Below are 15,334 nucleotides of genomic sequence, written 5' to 3' on the forward strand. Positions count from 1 at the left end.
AATTTGGTATGAATTCGACCAACAGTTTTGCTGCTACAGACATTTGAAATTCCGCCCATTGTAAGAGAATGGGGAAAAAAAATTTTTACAAATTCACAAAATATTTTAACTTTGACCTACTGTTCCTGAAATGGAATCAGATCTATTCTGGGTCACTTGCAATCTATAAACCCAATTTGTTATGAATTCAACCAATAGTTTTGCTGCCAGAGTGTTAAATAAACAAAACCAAAAACAATACCCCTTGCCACTCCTTCGGTGGGAGGGGAATAAATCAGTATAAAACCAATCTTTTTACAGAGACAGGATACAGCATGTTGACACCCCCCCCCCCCCCCCCCCAATGCAGTTCTGAAATGAAACTTGACAGAACACCAGTTATATTTAACCATAACTTTATTGTATTCACACAACCAGGAGTCACACAGGATTTACTGCAGCAGAACATGTGGAAATGAAGCGACACAGACCTGACGGTTTCCACACACATATGATAAATACACACCAGAGGAGATTCACTGTGATCAGGGCATGCATTTACTGCCTGGCTGCAAGAAGCACTCAATAGTAATAAGCTGCTGTCAGTAACACACCTGAGTATGTACAACTACTCATACTTATCAAACCAATCAGCTCCTAGTCTGCACTGAGCCAACAGAGGCGACTGCTTTAGAACTGTGTGTGTTCTCTGAGCTGAGGGAATCAGTCACTGCCGTTGAGTCGCTACAGAGCTGAAAACCACGTCTAATCAGCAACGGAAAACTCTGAAAACCTATAAAAGCAGATCCTGTTTTTTCTTGATGTATCCAACCATCACACATTAGTTTACATACAGTGTATTACAGCTAATTTCACTCATTTCTCCTTATTTTTCTGTCTGTAATCATGTCAGACCTTTATGCATTTCCTTGTTGGCAGTGAGATTTGGCTCTTGCAATTTCTCACACTTCGAAAAGTTAATTTTAGCAAGAATTATGAGAATAAAGGGAGTCAAGGGTTCTAATGTTACAGGTGTTTTCAGGATTGTTTCTACAATAAGCTTGTTTTAAAGTTATGATTGCTACCGCAGTCAAAGGTCCAGTTGAGGAAGACACAGATCCACTGTTAAAGAAACTGGAATGGCCCACGGTCTTCTTTTTTTTTTTAAATTTGCTGCCTTATTTATTTACTTTTTGTTATTTCTATGCGTTTCTGAGGGGCATTGAAGAGCACTTAGAAGCGCTGTATATGTTTCCAAGAAAGTTAATGGCAAATAAGTGTTGTTGCTGCTCACACTCGTAAGGGCACAGAGAAAAATCACAATACTATTTTATTTTGTGATAAATGTCAATCTGATGATTTACATTTTGATTATTTTGTTCATGCTGTCAACTCAATCAGTTTGTTGCTAAATTGTTGTTTTATCCAACATTGTACCTCTAGATTTCAGAATGGTCCACTATTTGGATCATAAAGAATCATTTAAAATCTAAATTACCATCTGGTTTCACTTACGACATAAAAATCAAACATTAAAATTCCATTCTTAGTGTTAATTATCGATTCTCTTTTGGCCGTATCCCTCTACTCGTTCCATTTGCTGACAGTTCTGTTATGCTCTGCAGTAAATGAATGTGCGGCTGCTGTCGCGTCGACTCGCCTGAAGTGTGCAGCGGAGGCCTGTGTCCGACTCCACCTGAAGGCGCTTTAACGCATCATTAAAACGATCATCTGAAAAAATACCTAAGCATTCACAATGTACAACTCCAATATTTTGCGATGGCTTTTCATGAAGTAAGCAGTTCAGTTGCGTTCACTCCCACTCACACCCACCCACACCCACACTGACACTGCTAACCTCCACACAACCTCCATGTCCTACCACCTGATGCCAGGCTCAGATTACAGCACACTCAGGTCAGTTATTGCAGAGTGTGACGTTCAGCACTTGAATGAAACTGAACCTCTACTTGTATCCTTGAAACTATGAAGACGGATGAGGATAAAGTGGAGGCTTTCACATAAGTGGGGGCACATAACGAGGTCAGTAAAAGCCTCAATATGTTTCAGAGGATTTGCTTAATGCTTAGATATAACGGTTGGTATCAGTAACATTTAACACATTTTCAGTCTATTTTCTCAGGTATTCATGATGCGACACAAAAAAGGACTATATATAATAAATATGGTGCCTCTTGTGTACATTTCTAACAGCATACAAGGAGTGGGACGTCTTATTTTTGTCCACTCCAGTGTTGTGTGGAAGTAAACGACTTTTTTCCTCTTGCTTCACACTCAGTTTTCATATATAGACCCAGATATAGCATCATGAAACATCCAGTTGAGGCTGCAGACACACAAAAGGCTGAAGTGTTGGAGAAACAACAGGGAGAACGTACAAACAGTGACTACACACATCATGCAGTCTGGTTTGTTTAGGTCATTTCAACCCCTTCCATCTGCAGTGTATTATTGGAGTGTTTGTAATCTGAGGACAGATGTATGTGATGGATGTGTAGATTGAAAAACTCAGACTTGAGCTGCTTTGTTTTAACTGAGGAGATGCATGAGTGACTGCAAATAGTTAATAAAAACACACATGATGATCAGCTAATGATGGAGATACACTACAAAAATGTAAATCTTACCAAGTGTGTTTTTCTCATTTCTAGTCCAAATATCTCATCACACTTAAAATAAGACATAATCGCCTAAAGAGTAACTTTTCAGTGAGATATAGCAACTTATTTTCAGATAACAGATCTTGAAAATCTTATTTCAAGAAATCTTACCAAGATAATTTTTACTTGTTTCATTGGCAGATTTTTTTTTGCTTGAATTAAGCAAAAAAAATAAATAAATCTTGAATTAAGCAAAAAAATCTGCCAATGGATCAAGTGAAAATTATCTTGGTAAGATTTCTTGAAATAAGATTTTCAAGATCTGTTGTCTAAAAATAAGTTCTTATATCTCACTGAAAAGTTACTCTTTAGGTGATTATGTCTTATTTTAAGTGTGATGAGATATTTGGACTAGAAATGAGAAAAATACACTTGGTAAGATTTTGATTTTTTGCAGTGTACAAGGTAAACAGGCACACACACATTGACAGAACCTTGACAATGTCTGAAATGGAACAAGGTTAGTGCTCCCCATTCTGGATTTAACATGGATCGACTAAAGCAAAAACAGGCAACGCAGGTATATCAGCTGTTTGATTTGAGTTCAGCAATTTTTTTGTTGCATTTGTTACAACAAAACAGTATGATAATTATTGTGATACACAGCTCTTTTTCCCTCAAGCCTAAAAATCATCCTTAAAACTTGAAAGAAATAAAGATTTGACTTTCATCACATCAATAGGCTGAAACAATTTTGGTCATATCACCCATACTTATTAATAAACTGATGCATTATCACAGATGCTAAATAAAAATATGACATTATGCATTGGCAATCAGGACAATCCAACATCTACAACTGAAAAACACATATGAGCCGACCACTACTACAACCACATCCACATTTAGATTCACAGGAAACCAAACTGTCTCTAAAGCACTCATAAATGGAAGGTGTTTTTGTCTCAGATGTGAGAAACATGTCTTAGAGGCACATTATGGCAGAGGACATGTAGTCTCTTCATGCTGTTCGGTGTAATCTGAGCCTGGCTTTAGGCACCAAAACAGGATCTGAACAACTGAACCACACATAAAGCGTCGCCGTAGAGATGCTGCTGTGCACTCGCCCGTGAAAGCAGCAGTGGTTTATACAAATAGTCTTTGTAGATTTAACCAAAATAACTTCTCTAACCAACCATACTGCACTCAACATCCTAACACCACACAAACTCTTAGTCACTGTGCCAGAATACTTCCTATGGAGACTTCTGAAAGTCAAAATCCACTTTGTCAAGTGTCAATCTGTGCAGAGCTTCAAGTTTAAGCCATGAATCTGAGCTGAGAGGCACCGACTGGACCTAAGAACCACTGCACTGAACTGTACAGTCTTCAACGAGTACTGGGACTGCTACATGGAGGGAGGTGGGATGCCTGAAAGCCCAGGACAAACTTTGGCAAGTTTCTTCTTTTTTTTTTTTTCCTTTAATTTAACTTCAAACAGGTGCCTCAGACGGTGAAACAGTCAATAACACATCCACGCTGAGCGGCAAGAATTGACCGTTTTTACTGTAAGCTGTCTGATTAGAGAATAAATACTCTGTAGGAATTTATTTCTTCAATTATGTTAGTCCACAATATGTAAGAGGTCTGCTGAGATTAAAAACATACACTGTCCTCTGTTAAAGTGGGTGGTTGGGTTTTTAAAAGGAACAGTTCAGCATCTTGAGAAAACACTGCAGCCTTATTCTATTCTCTGTCAGAGTGAAAAGGTACAGACCCAAAGTGTTTGTGTGTTACTGGAGGGTCTGGAGGCTCAGCTGGTTATCCTTATTAAGAATCCTGACCAAAAGCAGGATGCATTTATTTTGGTTAAACATAGAGTGTATATACCTGCTGACAAGTAAATCTTATGCAGTCTACTGTGTAATTAAACCTGAAAGACAAGAGTCCCTTGGTTGCTTTAGGGGGAGTTATGTGCCTTCATTGGGGACAACCAAACACAGTGACTATACACACCGTTTAGATGTTTCAAGTAAAAGACAAAGTCAAACTGATAATAAATTTTCTGCTTGTGCAGTGGGCATATTTTAAGACCTTCTGAGCAGAACTAGGCTAAATGAATCCCCCTGTTTCCAGTCTTTACATTAAGCTAAGCCAATTTAGAAAAGAAGGCATGTGAAATAATTAGTATTAAATTTCAGTTGATCTAAAAGGTTATGGGGCTGCCTCTATTTGCTTAAACATACAGTTTTTCTGAGAAATTAATAAAAAAAAAAATAGATGCTGGTCTGATTGATCTGATCCTCTCACTCTCAAAGACAGCAGGAGTATATTTCACAGAACACTGAACTTTTTCTTTGGGGAGGACAGTTATGTTGATTTGTCTGTATGAAATGTGTGATGCTGCAGTAAATGTTAGCACTGGTTACACATTCTCAAAATTACAGAAGAGCGCCTTTGTACTGACATTTTTTTTTTTATATTGAGTGTGTAAATGCTTGTAAGATTGCACATTTCTGTTATCATGCAATAAGTACTGTAATGCTCCTCAGTTGCATACTGAACTAAAACATTTATTTAAGGATATGTTACCAGACTCACGTTTTGTGTTACAACAGCTGAGGGCTAATGAGTGAGCAGTCTTCAGTCTTCAATTAATTCTGGCCAGAATGAAATAAGACTGCGAGGACACAGAAGTCTGTCTTTGTATCGGTGTTTTATGTTCCTATGCTGAGACTGGATGAAACCTTTCAGAGCCACGTGGGCCTTGGACATGTTTGACTCCTCGGGCCGTTTATTCCTCTGTGCTCAGTTCCTGTTCTGGCGGAGCGAGGACAGGAGGAGGGGCAGTAGGTTGAGGGCAGGCCGATGCTCCTGCAACCCCAGAGCCACCAGAGCTCCCGCCACCAGGGATGTAACTCGAGGCAGGACGGGGGGCCGAGCTGGCATCACCTGCAATGGAGCAGCACAGAAAATGAATGGAAATGAATAGGATGTTCTACAGGCTTCCTACAGGTTTCTACGACCTAAATTTAAGACTTTTTAAGACCTTTTTAAGACCATTTCACAGCCTATTTCACAGCCATACTGGCAAAAATTAGCAACTCCATGAATTTAGGAAAATGCACTTATTTACTCTAATGCCTTGATTCTGCAAAGTTAGGAATAATCGGTTCCTAATTTCAATATATAAATAAAAAATAAAGTAAAATAAAAGTAAAATAAAATAAATTTGTACACATCATTTATGAAGTAGGCTCATTGTTTAAAGATCTCTATTTTATGGAACTGTTATCCTTTTTCAAATACCACTTGTAAAAAAAAAGTTACAACCGATTTATTGATTGTACTTTTTACACCATGTCCATGCCTCAGACATAAAAATACAGTTTGAATTTGACACTAAAAATTAAATCTAAAAAACTTGAAAATTTATTCAATCTATCACATTTAAAAAGACTATCTGTGAACTGTTACAGAGAGATTATTTTTTATTTGTAATTTACCTACATCGGTATGGACCACAACACTGTTAGTATTAAATAAATTTTAAAAAGCATTGTGGTTACATCTGGCTTGTTTTACAAAATAAGTCAACATTTTGGGTGATGCATACAATGATAAAGAGTTGTCCACATGTTACTATGGCAGCCTGTCCATGTGTTACCATATTCTCATGTCAATAAAACACAGACTTTTCAATATTTTACTTCAAAATGTATTCTCTGCATAGTTGAACCTAATATCTAAAAGGTTTTGTCCTACTTGTTTCTGTTGAGAACCGTATGTTTTGAATGTTTGCGTAAAGCTTAAACAATTCATGTCTGTTTCATGTTACCGAGCAGTAATTTGACATTTTTCACCTAAACATTTTATCTCCTCAAATTTTGTTAGATATAATGCTAAAGTGCTTATAAATACCTACTGAAATATGTATAATACATGCATATAAGTTACTCTGCTTACATGGCAGAGACTGTTGAACACCATATGTGTCCAGGTGTTACTGCTTGATCGGACCCATAAGTACTTATTGAAATCAACACCATCTCTGTCTCTAAAAGGCGGATAATTTTCTGGTGTTCTTATTAATTGCACGACTAAAAAGCTAAATCAAGTGATGTTCAGAGTAAATGTAGCTTGTTCAACATCATGCCCTGTAAATTGTCACACATTTTTCCTTTCCATAATTTGTCAAATTGCTTTGAAAGTGACCCCAACATTAATATAGCCACTGTCTTTGTTATTATTGTTCAGTTAGATTGAGTTCTAACTGGTTCCTGGGATGGTCGGCACTGGGACTGAAAACACTCTCAGTTGTTTTAGTTCAGAACAATGTGGCCACACCACCACACCACTAACCACATATATCAGAGTCAAAAGTACAGTCAACAATGAGTTACGTTCCTGAATATAGAAGCTGCCTGGTCCTCTGTGTGTACATGGAAAATATTTCTTGTCAGTAAACAGTAGTTATGAAATGAAATGAGAGGATTGTTACTTACCTTTTCAACTTTATGACAGTGAATGAGCCCATCTTGCCCAATGTAAAAAGTAGAGAAAGCATCAAAGGTCCTGAAACATAGAACATATTTAATTTATCAACTGTCACTTCAATTAAAAGGAGTGGTATTTTGTTTTTTTAAATGGAATTATGTATTTTAAAACATTTCCCTGTGGTCTACATAAACTGTAAATGCTATGCTTGGGTCTGAATTCTTCATTAATTCAACTCCACAGGTCCATCTTCAACCGTATTTCTGAATAATGACACCAGAAAGGTCGTTTTGGCGCTGGCCCTTTAAATGCACATGAGCCACTTCACACTCCACAGCCTCCAGGTTGTTGGTCTGTGCTGCTCTGTCCCATTCAACCAACAACTGAACATTTTAGGTAATCAGCTCGAAGTTTGGACATATTTTCAGTATGGACTACAACCGCTGCTGCTGACAAACAATTATGTCATACTCAGAGAAAAGTTCGTCGGAAGTCTTGACCTTATATGTGCAAATGTCGTGACGTAACTAGTTATGGGTAAAACATGGTATTCAAAATCTCTCTGACGGTACATTTTAGAGACAATATGACATATCAGTGTTACTAAATGACCCACATTTTTACTTTTAAATTCATTTTTGCTTCAGTTGGACCATAAGGGATTATTCAAAACAAGGAGCTACTTTATATTGAAATAAATGTTGGAACGGCAATCAATTACAGCTCGCTCTCTAACGTGATATTATTGTGTTTTGACCCTTATACAACGTAACAAATTAAGCAGGAATTGAAACGGGTTATAGAAATCCACTCGATTTTTGCCAAAATGAATATAAAGATAGCTTTACAGCATCTGGAGGGTTCAAATTCAAACTTTTTGAACTGTTAGGGTCCCCAAATACACAAATAAATGTCCCAAAGGCTAATAAAAGTGGGTTTAGCAAAATATGACCCCTTTAAAGCACAGAACCTCTGAATTGTTTAACGAAGTTAACCTGGCAATATCAGTAATGTGCTGTGTGTTACCTGTACAGTTGAGATTTGTCTTTGAGGTAAAACCGCAGCATCAGAGTGTGGAAGGGGATGCCCCGGACCCTCCAGCGGGCCTTCACGGTCCCGTCCTCTGCATGCTTGGTGAGCTTCAACACCTCCAGATGAGCCTCGGTGTAGTACAACAGGCAGAGGAAGCGCCACAATGTGATGGTGAGCTGGTAGGTCACCCGGCCTCTACAGCAGCACACACAGACACAGGTCAAACAGGAAGTGACAAACAGTCGATACTGTTTCTATTAAGTGCACAGTTAAAAGAGATGGTTCACCTGGTTTTGGCATTTATGAGGCCGTTGATGAATTCTAAATCAAGAGCGTACATGGAGTAGTCATGGTTCTTCCTAAAGAAACTTGGAAGCTGTAAAACAAACACAAATCTCAGTCCATTGTGTACAAACAGTGAGAGGCATTTTAACTAGAGCTGTAAGAATCACTGCAGTAAATGTTTAGTTTATGGAAAAAAAAAAAAAAAAAGTATGCATGCTTAATGATAAACAGACTGGAGCTTCTAAAATGAAAGCATGAAATGTCTTGTCACGTTTAATAGTAAAGTAAAAATATTTCAGTTTTGGATTGCTGGTTGAATAACAAAAAAGCTCATTTGAACAATTCTAACAAACTAGCGCGTTGACCCATGGGGACTACCGACATCTAGGGACTGAAGTTAGTAAATGGGTTGTTCCTGTTTTTAAGTTCATTTCCCATTATGCAGCATGATACTGCACTTCCTGTCAACCGTCATGGACATAGCAACATAATTGTAAGGCTACTGTGTTCCAAAATTAGTAATATCTCCCAAAATATTGGTCCTATCAACTTGCTGAGATATTTAATGTGGAGATGGGACTATTCCTCAACTGTAGGCACCAAACTGGCCAGTTAAAAAGATAGGTCGGTGTTTCAATGAAAAGCCACAGATGCTTTTTTTTTTTTTTATGTAAAGCTTGTACTTCCAAAATGAGAAGGTAAACAGGGGCCTTTCCTCAAATGTTGCTTCCCTAGTTTAGTTTGGTTTGCTGGAAAGGGAAGAGCTCCGTCAGACATCAGAGGGCAAAGCAGGTGACATTGATGTATTCCACATCACACTGCCATGTAGATGATACATTAAACCATCATAATTTGCAAACTCAGGTGAAGTATTTAATAAGACAATTAAAAAAAAAAGTAACTGTAAATTAGGGCTGCACGATATTGGAAAAAACTGACATTGCAATTTTTCTTTTAATCCTGCGATATATATTGTGATACGAAAAAACACTCAGGAGTATATAATAACTGTGTGGTGCCGACATAAATGGTCAAACTCATTAGTTGTGTTACCTCTTGCTGCGGCAACAGGTGCAAGGCATTATTGACACAGAGCATGCGTTTCAATTTCGTTCTTCTTGTGGCTGAAATAATTCCAGATAACTGACGCTGCTTTTCTTTTTGGCACCAAGTCTTCATTTACGGTGATTTTCTCTTGTTTGTTGCTCATTTTTCAATATTGTTGCCAGCAACTCACTCCAAAACTGATTAAGAACGATTGTGATTGGTGGATTGCTGTGTGCAGTGTGTGTCAGGTACCCTTGAAATTAGATGAGAACACATTGAGATCATTTGCCTCCTACACTGCAGGACCTGCGATGTGACTATTGCGCACACATACATTGCAATGTCGATGCTCTGACAATATATAGTGCAGCTCTACTGTAAATAATATCTATACAAACACCTAACTTTTAGTTTTTGAAGTTGCCTGCTAAAATGTATGCTTTAAATCGGAGTGAAGAAAAGGAACAGAAAATCAAAGGGGTGAAACCTGTTTGTCTTCAGGTCAAGAGAGGTTAAATATTTGGCTGGTTTTATGGTGAGGTGTTATGCGTTGAAAAAATTTAATTAACTCACTAGCAGAACAGTTGATGACTTTTTAACCCTTCTTTTTAGTCCTCTTTCCTCCTTGTGGAGCATACAGCCTTAACAGTTACCTTCCACTTTTGTGTGTGATGTAAGTGTTTGAGGTTTCTGTAACTTTTTTTTTTACATGGATGGGGAATTGACGCAACACTTAAACCCCAACCTGCAGGACTAGGGTGTACCTTTGGTCTGACCTCTCTACAGACCTGTCATGTTTGGTTGGACCTGCCAGGAGTACCAGGCTCCGGCCGACATAGTTCTGAGGATCATCAAGGTGCACAAGCGGTCTCACCATGACAAGGCGGAGCACCATTAGGACAGCTCTTACACGCTTATAGACCTACAACTATTTTTGTGGGGTCTTCAAAATGAACACTTTTCGACATCTAACCTTTCCTACATGGTGCATCATCATTTTTTATAATATTATCCTATGTATTATGCATTTTTCAATGAAAATTAGGTATTTTTCTATATCTAATTTACTGGCCGTGTAGATGTTGGCAAGAGTTCTAATAAATTCAGAGCTTATTATCAAATTAGAGAAAATGGTAGATAAAGTGACTTTTCTGCAAAATATATCATTATATAGCATAAAAACATATGTCTAAACCCACTGTCTGTCAAACTACATGGGTTTTACTGGTTAATCAATGTTCCAGAATATGACAGTGTTTCTATGTTCACTATGGAGCCTCTAAATGTCCAAAATAAAAGACATATCTGATGCCACTGAAAAGCTGAGAAACTACTTTTACCTGAATTATTTCCATATATTAATAGGAATTCATTAAACATTTTACATCAGTAGATGCTTTCGGGTCTGGTGGATATTTATGTCTTAAGGGTTAAACAGATATGAGATGTTGCATACAGATTAGATTCAGTGATGGTGAAGACAATAAATGTGATGAGACAAAATCATATGTTTAAAATACAACCAAACTTGTAGCATGTACAGAGCAGTAAGATGATGTGCAACTTCATTCAGTGGCCCAACCTCACTGTGTTCTTACCTCTATCCTCAGTCTTTCATACATCAGGACCAGTTTCTGCTCTTCTTCACTGTCTCGTTCAGCAGGCTCACCCTCTGCTCTCTCTGCAGGGCTACACAGAGATGTGGGCAGCAGCAGAGGCAGCTCAACAGGCAGATTCTCAAGTCCAATAATCTGCCTGGATTTAAGGAACGGTTCTGTGCCCGGGCAATGAAAACAGTAAAACTGAGAGCCGTACATGAACGGTGCTGGACATTTTTCTGCTTCAAACAGGCTTCGGAAACAGCCATGCTCTCTTGTTACAGCATTGCCACTATTTCTGTCACAGCTGTTGGCCTTTGTTCCCACGCTGATGTCATCCTCTCTGCTGCCGTCGACCATGGTCAGGGGGAAGGACAGCTCTGACGACTTATGAGCTGCTGCAGCAAGATCTCCTACTTTATTGTGGCCGAACAGAGGGATCTCCACGAGGGTGTGCAGGCTGTCTGACTCCCCCTGTCGCACCAGCACACAGACACTGAGTGACTCGTCCCACTCATCGTCATGGTGACCTGCTCTCTGTGGCCGGCTGGCATGGTGGAAGGGGTGAGACAGTACCGGCTGCTTAATGTTCTGATATCTCAAGCTGTTGGGGGGTGCCAGAGCCCATGATGCACTGCTCAGGGGGCGTGTCTGATTAACGCACTGCCAATCCACCACCTGAGGGAGCAGTAAGATAACATGGTTTTAGGGGGGAGGTACACAAATCTACCACTGAGATAACATGGCAGTAGTAGGAAAATGAGGGCACAAGCCCTTATTTCTAATCACATCCAAAATACAGAGTTTTATCTTATTTCATGTTCAAATGAACAAAGTTTGTTCTGATAACAATACTTAGACATTGTGATGAAGAACAATGACTAATGCCCTCCATTAGTGCCTGATTGCCCCCCTCTCAGCTTTCTCATTAAAAACACCCCCTGATGTTGTCCCAACGCCCCCTGGGGGGCGGTACCGCCCCTGTTGAGAAACACTATATTAGATGGTCCAAATAAAATGGATGAGACCAGAAAGATTGATGGAAAAAAACAGACTTTTTATTTTTACATGGAATCCAGGGCTTTTCAGAGCCAACTCCAGCAGACATCAGCTTTCTGACAATATTAATACTTCCCCACAGGCTCCATTTTTTAGCCAAGGTCCTTGCCCCTTCCCATTCACTATCCACTCTAAACAAGGACAACTCCTCAATAAAGAACCTACTTCACTTTTCTGAGCTGGTTATCCTTTATGTCATATATCCTAAGGTTCGTAAAGCATGGATAAAGATTTTGAGTGTGCTATAACTGTGAAAATGAAATCAAAACCAGAGCCAAGGAACCAAATCACCTGTTGTAGTTTATAAAACCAGTCAAACCTGAAGAGAAACTTCAGAGTTGAAAAGCAACCACAACTTGACTACTATAAATGCACTTTAACCCTGACACTAACTGACCCTTTGCATATCTGTCAACCCCTCCCCCTTCACAGCTCTGACATATTACTGCTCCACATTTTTTGTATGTCTGCAACTGCCTCAGCAGACATAATTATGCCATTAGGAATCATAACTATGAATTAGCTGCAGTGGAGCATACTGAAAATGTGACAATAAATAGATATTTCCTCTCAGCTTTGTGAGGTCTATAGGACAGACTAGAGGACAGACTCCTCCAGACAGTGGGTTTAGTGTTAAGCTCCTTCACAAAATCAGGTGACAGGCATATAAAATGAAACAGTTGGTTTCCAATAATGCACATTACCTGATGCAGAGTCCAGTGTTGTTTCTTGATGGGCTGCCTTCCGCCTTGGCTGCGGACACATCCCACCCAGAAGGCAATGCCCCCTCTACTCACAGCCATTCACCACAGGGGCCCAGGCTACCCCAGTCACCAGATGACCATCACACACAGGACGGAGGACAGCACAATGCCACACACACCGTCTGCTTAGGGTCTTATGACTCAGTGATTCCCGACTAGAGTGGCACACTCTCTACCTGACAAACCTGAGGCCACAGGGAGAAGAGGACTGGGTTAATGACAGGACAGCTGGCAATAAGTCTAATGAATGGCTAAGGAATCTAAGGAATGCATTAAAATAGTATGCTGATAATATTCACCTGTTTAAAGTCATGTGTCTGTTTGTAACTAGCAGAGAAGAACAAAATCAATTACATATATAATAACATATATATCACAGCTGGATTAAATGCCATGTAGGGAATCCTTTCGATGCGAGTGTCAGTTATATTTATTCTGACATGACACAATGCAATACATAAACAGTATTCATTAAAGCAGCTGCCTACTGCCGTTTGCTCTTGGTAACAGTGAAGCTGTGGGACATACAAAACAAAAAGATGCCAGGGGCTAACAGCTCTACAGAGCAGTATGGAACTGCAGACAGATTACAATTCTTTGTTGATATATCACTGAATGACACTGACCAGTGCTGATATAAAGATTTTTTGAGTGCAACTTTACAATAGACAATGAGGACTAAATTTGTCATAGTTTTAGCAGATATCTAATGTTTTGGTATCACTGCAGGACATGAAACAGTTCCAGCTAAAGCTTTGATTATCTCAGACTTGGACCTTTGTCAGTGGTTCTAAGAGAATTTGCCAACAGCACATGACCCGCTGCAGACCACAAGTTTACAATCAGAGACTCCATAGAGCCAGCTAACAATCAGTTAACCAGACATTTATATACAATAAAACAGCTACAGAAGAATAAATAACTATGTGCAGTAGAAGCAATATTTTCCGTTATTACCTGTCAGCAGTCTTAACTGAAAACGCTTTTATGACGGTTTGAGGTTTTCACATTTGGCAATACATAATTACCATAATGTTAACCAGGCAAATACTGTAGCTTGACCTCTTAACGTTAATACATACTCCCGGATGAAGAGGCGTATGCACGTAATTTCCTTATCATTCGCGAATGACTGTGTCAAAAAATGACGATTTTTCAAAATCGTCAAGGCTTAATAATTATTGTAACTTCAAATAATTTATTTTTATTGCACAGAACACTGACGCCACCTATTTTATAACATTAGCTTCATCACATTTGCAACATAGTTTAGATTACATTGTAAAATTCAGCTGTATTTTAATAAGTGGCTACTCTTGACCTTATAGTGAAAGATATTTTGAGCCTACACTTTTCTTCACAAATGTCGAGGAACGAGGCTCCAGCTGTGTTTCCTTTACTGCTGACAGTACATGCATGCTTAGCTAGCGCTGCCTACAGTTTGATGCTAGCTTGCTAGGCTAGTTAGTTACTGGCCAGCTAGCAGTAAGCTAGCAACCGGCTTAGCAAATGTTGCACGTTTTACCCTCTACAGACGATTACGCACGGGAGTCTGTCAAGGTGCAGTGGTTCTCTGGTCCAGGTTCTGTAGTTCAGTCACACACACCTTATCCACAGTTTCACGCTGGTAAACACTAACCTAGCTAACTTACACAAATGTCATTCCAGTCCTGTGTGTCCTTGCCCGGCCAAACACGCATCACACAGTGTCGTAGTGCTGCATTCACGGTCGTGGGAAAGACGAGGACTGCCCCCACAAACCAATCACCAACGTGACAAATATGGCAGAGTGAAGGAAAGCTAAAATTAGTTCATTTATATTTTTAACCCTATCAGTCGTTCTCATGATAAAAGAAAAGCATTAAGTTTAAATTGTTTCTATTTTCTCCTCAAATTATAGTGAAATTAAAAAGCAAATAATGAACTTTATTTCTCAGAGTTGATATTTTATTAGATTATCAAAACAACCAACATTGCCGTTTTTACACTGGCTAATTTCTCATATGTATAAATTTTTTTTCAGCAGAAATAGTGACAGATATACTTTGAATTTCTTGTGTACAAAACTGAGCCACGGGGTTATGCTCTCTCCCTGTTCTTCACGTGAAGTGAACAACAGTGTGGGCTAGCCGAAACCTTAACCACAAGTACCTTCCATAGAGAAAGAGGAGCATGAAAAGGTGGATTAGAGAAATACTCAGCTCAGTGTGAATTATAGCTTATTAATGTAGCTACTTGATTGAAAATGCACAACATGTACTCCCTGGTGCTGAACAATGTCATGTTTTCCCTCTGTACAACAGAGTCAGACACATCTTATCATGAATGTATCTACTCGGCCAGTAACACACAGTCACATGAATAAACACATACATTAAGCTTGAGATCTGTTCTTTACTCTTTCTGTGTACTGGAATTGGGTCATTAAAAATAAACTCAAACCATTCAAATA

The 15,334-nt window shown here is 39.0% G+C and overlaps 1 protein-coding gene across 7 annotated transcripts; it reads right to left on the minus strand.

Moving 5' to 3' along the window:
• Positions 1–4,100: 4,100 nt before the first annotated feature.
• Positions 4,101–14,624, minus strand: c11h6orf136 (chromosome 11 C6orf136 homolog). Of its 7 annotated transcripts, none has more exons than XM_030147786.1 (8): positions 14,535–14,624; positions 13,182–13,209; positions 12,823–13,067; positions 11,060–11,737; positions 8,417–8,505; positions 8,124–8,324; positions 7,106–7,175; positions 4,101–5,552 (listed from the first exon to the last, which is right to left on the minus strand). In XM_030147786.1, the coding sequence occupies exons 3-8, from the start codon at positions 12,919–12,921 to the stop codon at positions 5,409–5,411; spliced, it is 1,281 nt and encodes a 426-aa protein (XP_030003646.1). In that variant the 5' UTR covers positions 12,922–13,067; positions 13,182–13,209; positions 14,535–14,624; the 3' UTR covers positions 4,101–5,408. The 7 variants fall into 7 exon arrangements, with proteins under 7 accessions (XP_030003646.1, XP_030003645.1, XP_030003649.1 ...); XM_030147785.1 differs by having other exon boundaries at positions 14,408–14,589; XM_030147789.1 differs by having other exon boundaries at positions 14,522–14,562.
• Between the last annotated feature and the right edge of the window lie 710 nt (positions 14,625–15,334).

The sequence above is a fragment of the Sphaeramia orbicularis genome, chromosome 11 (genome assembly GCF_902148855.1).
Source record: "Sphaeramia orbicularis chromosome 11, fSphaOr1.1, whole genome shotgun sequence".
Classification (NCBI taxonomy): domain Eukaryota; kingdom Metazoa; phylum Chordata; class Actinopteri; order Kurtiformes; family Apogonidae; genus Sphaeramia; species Sphaeramia orbicularis.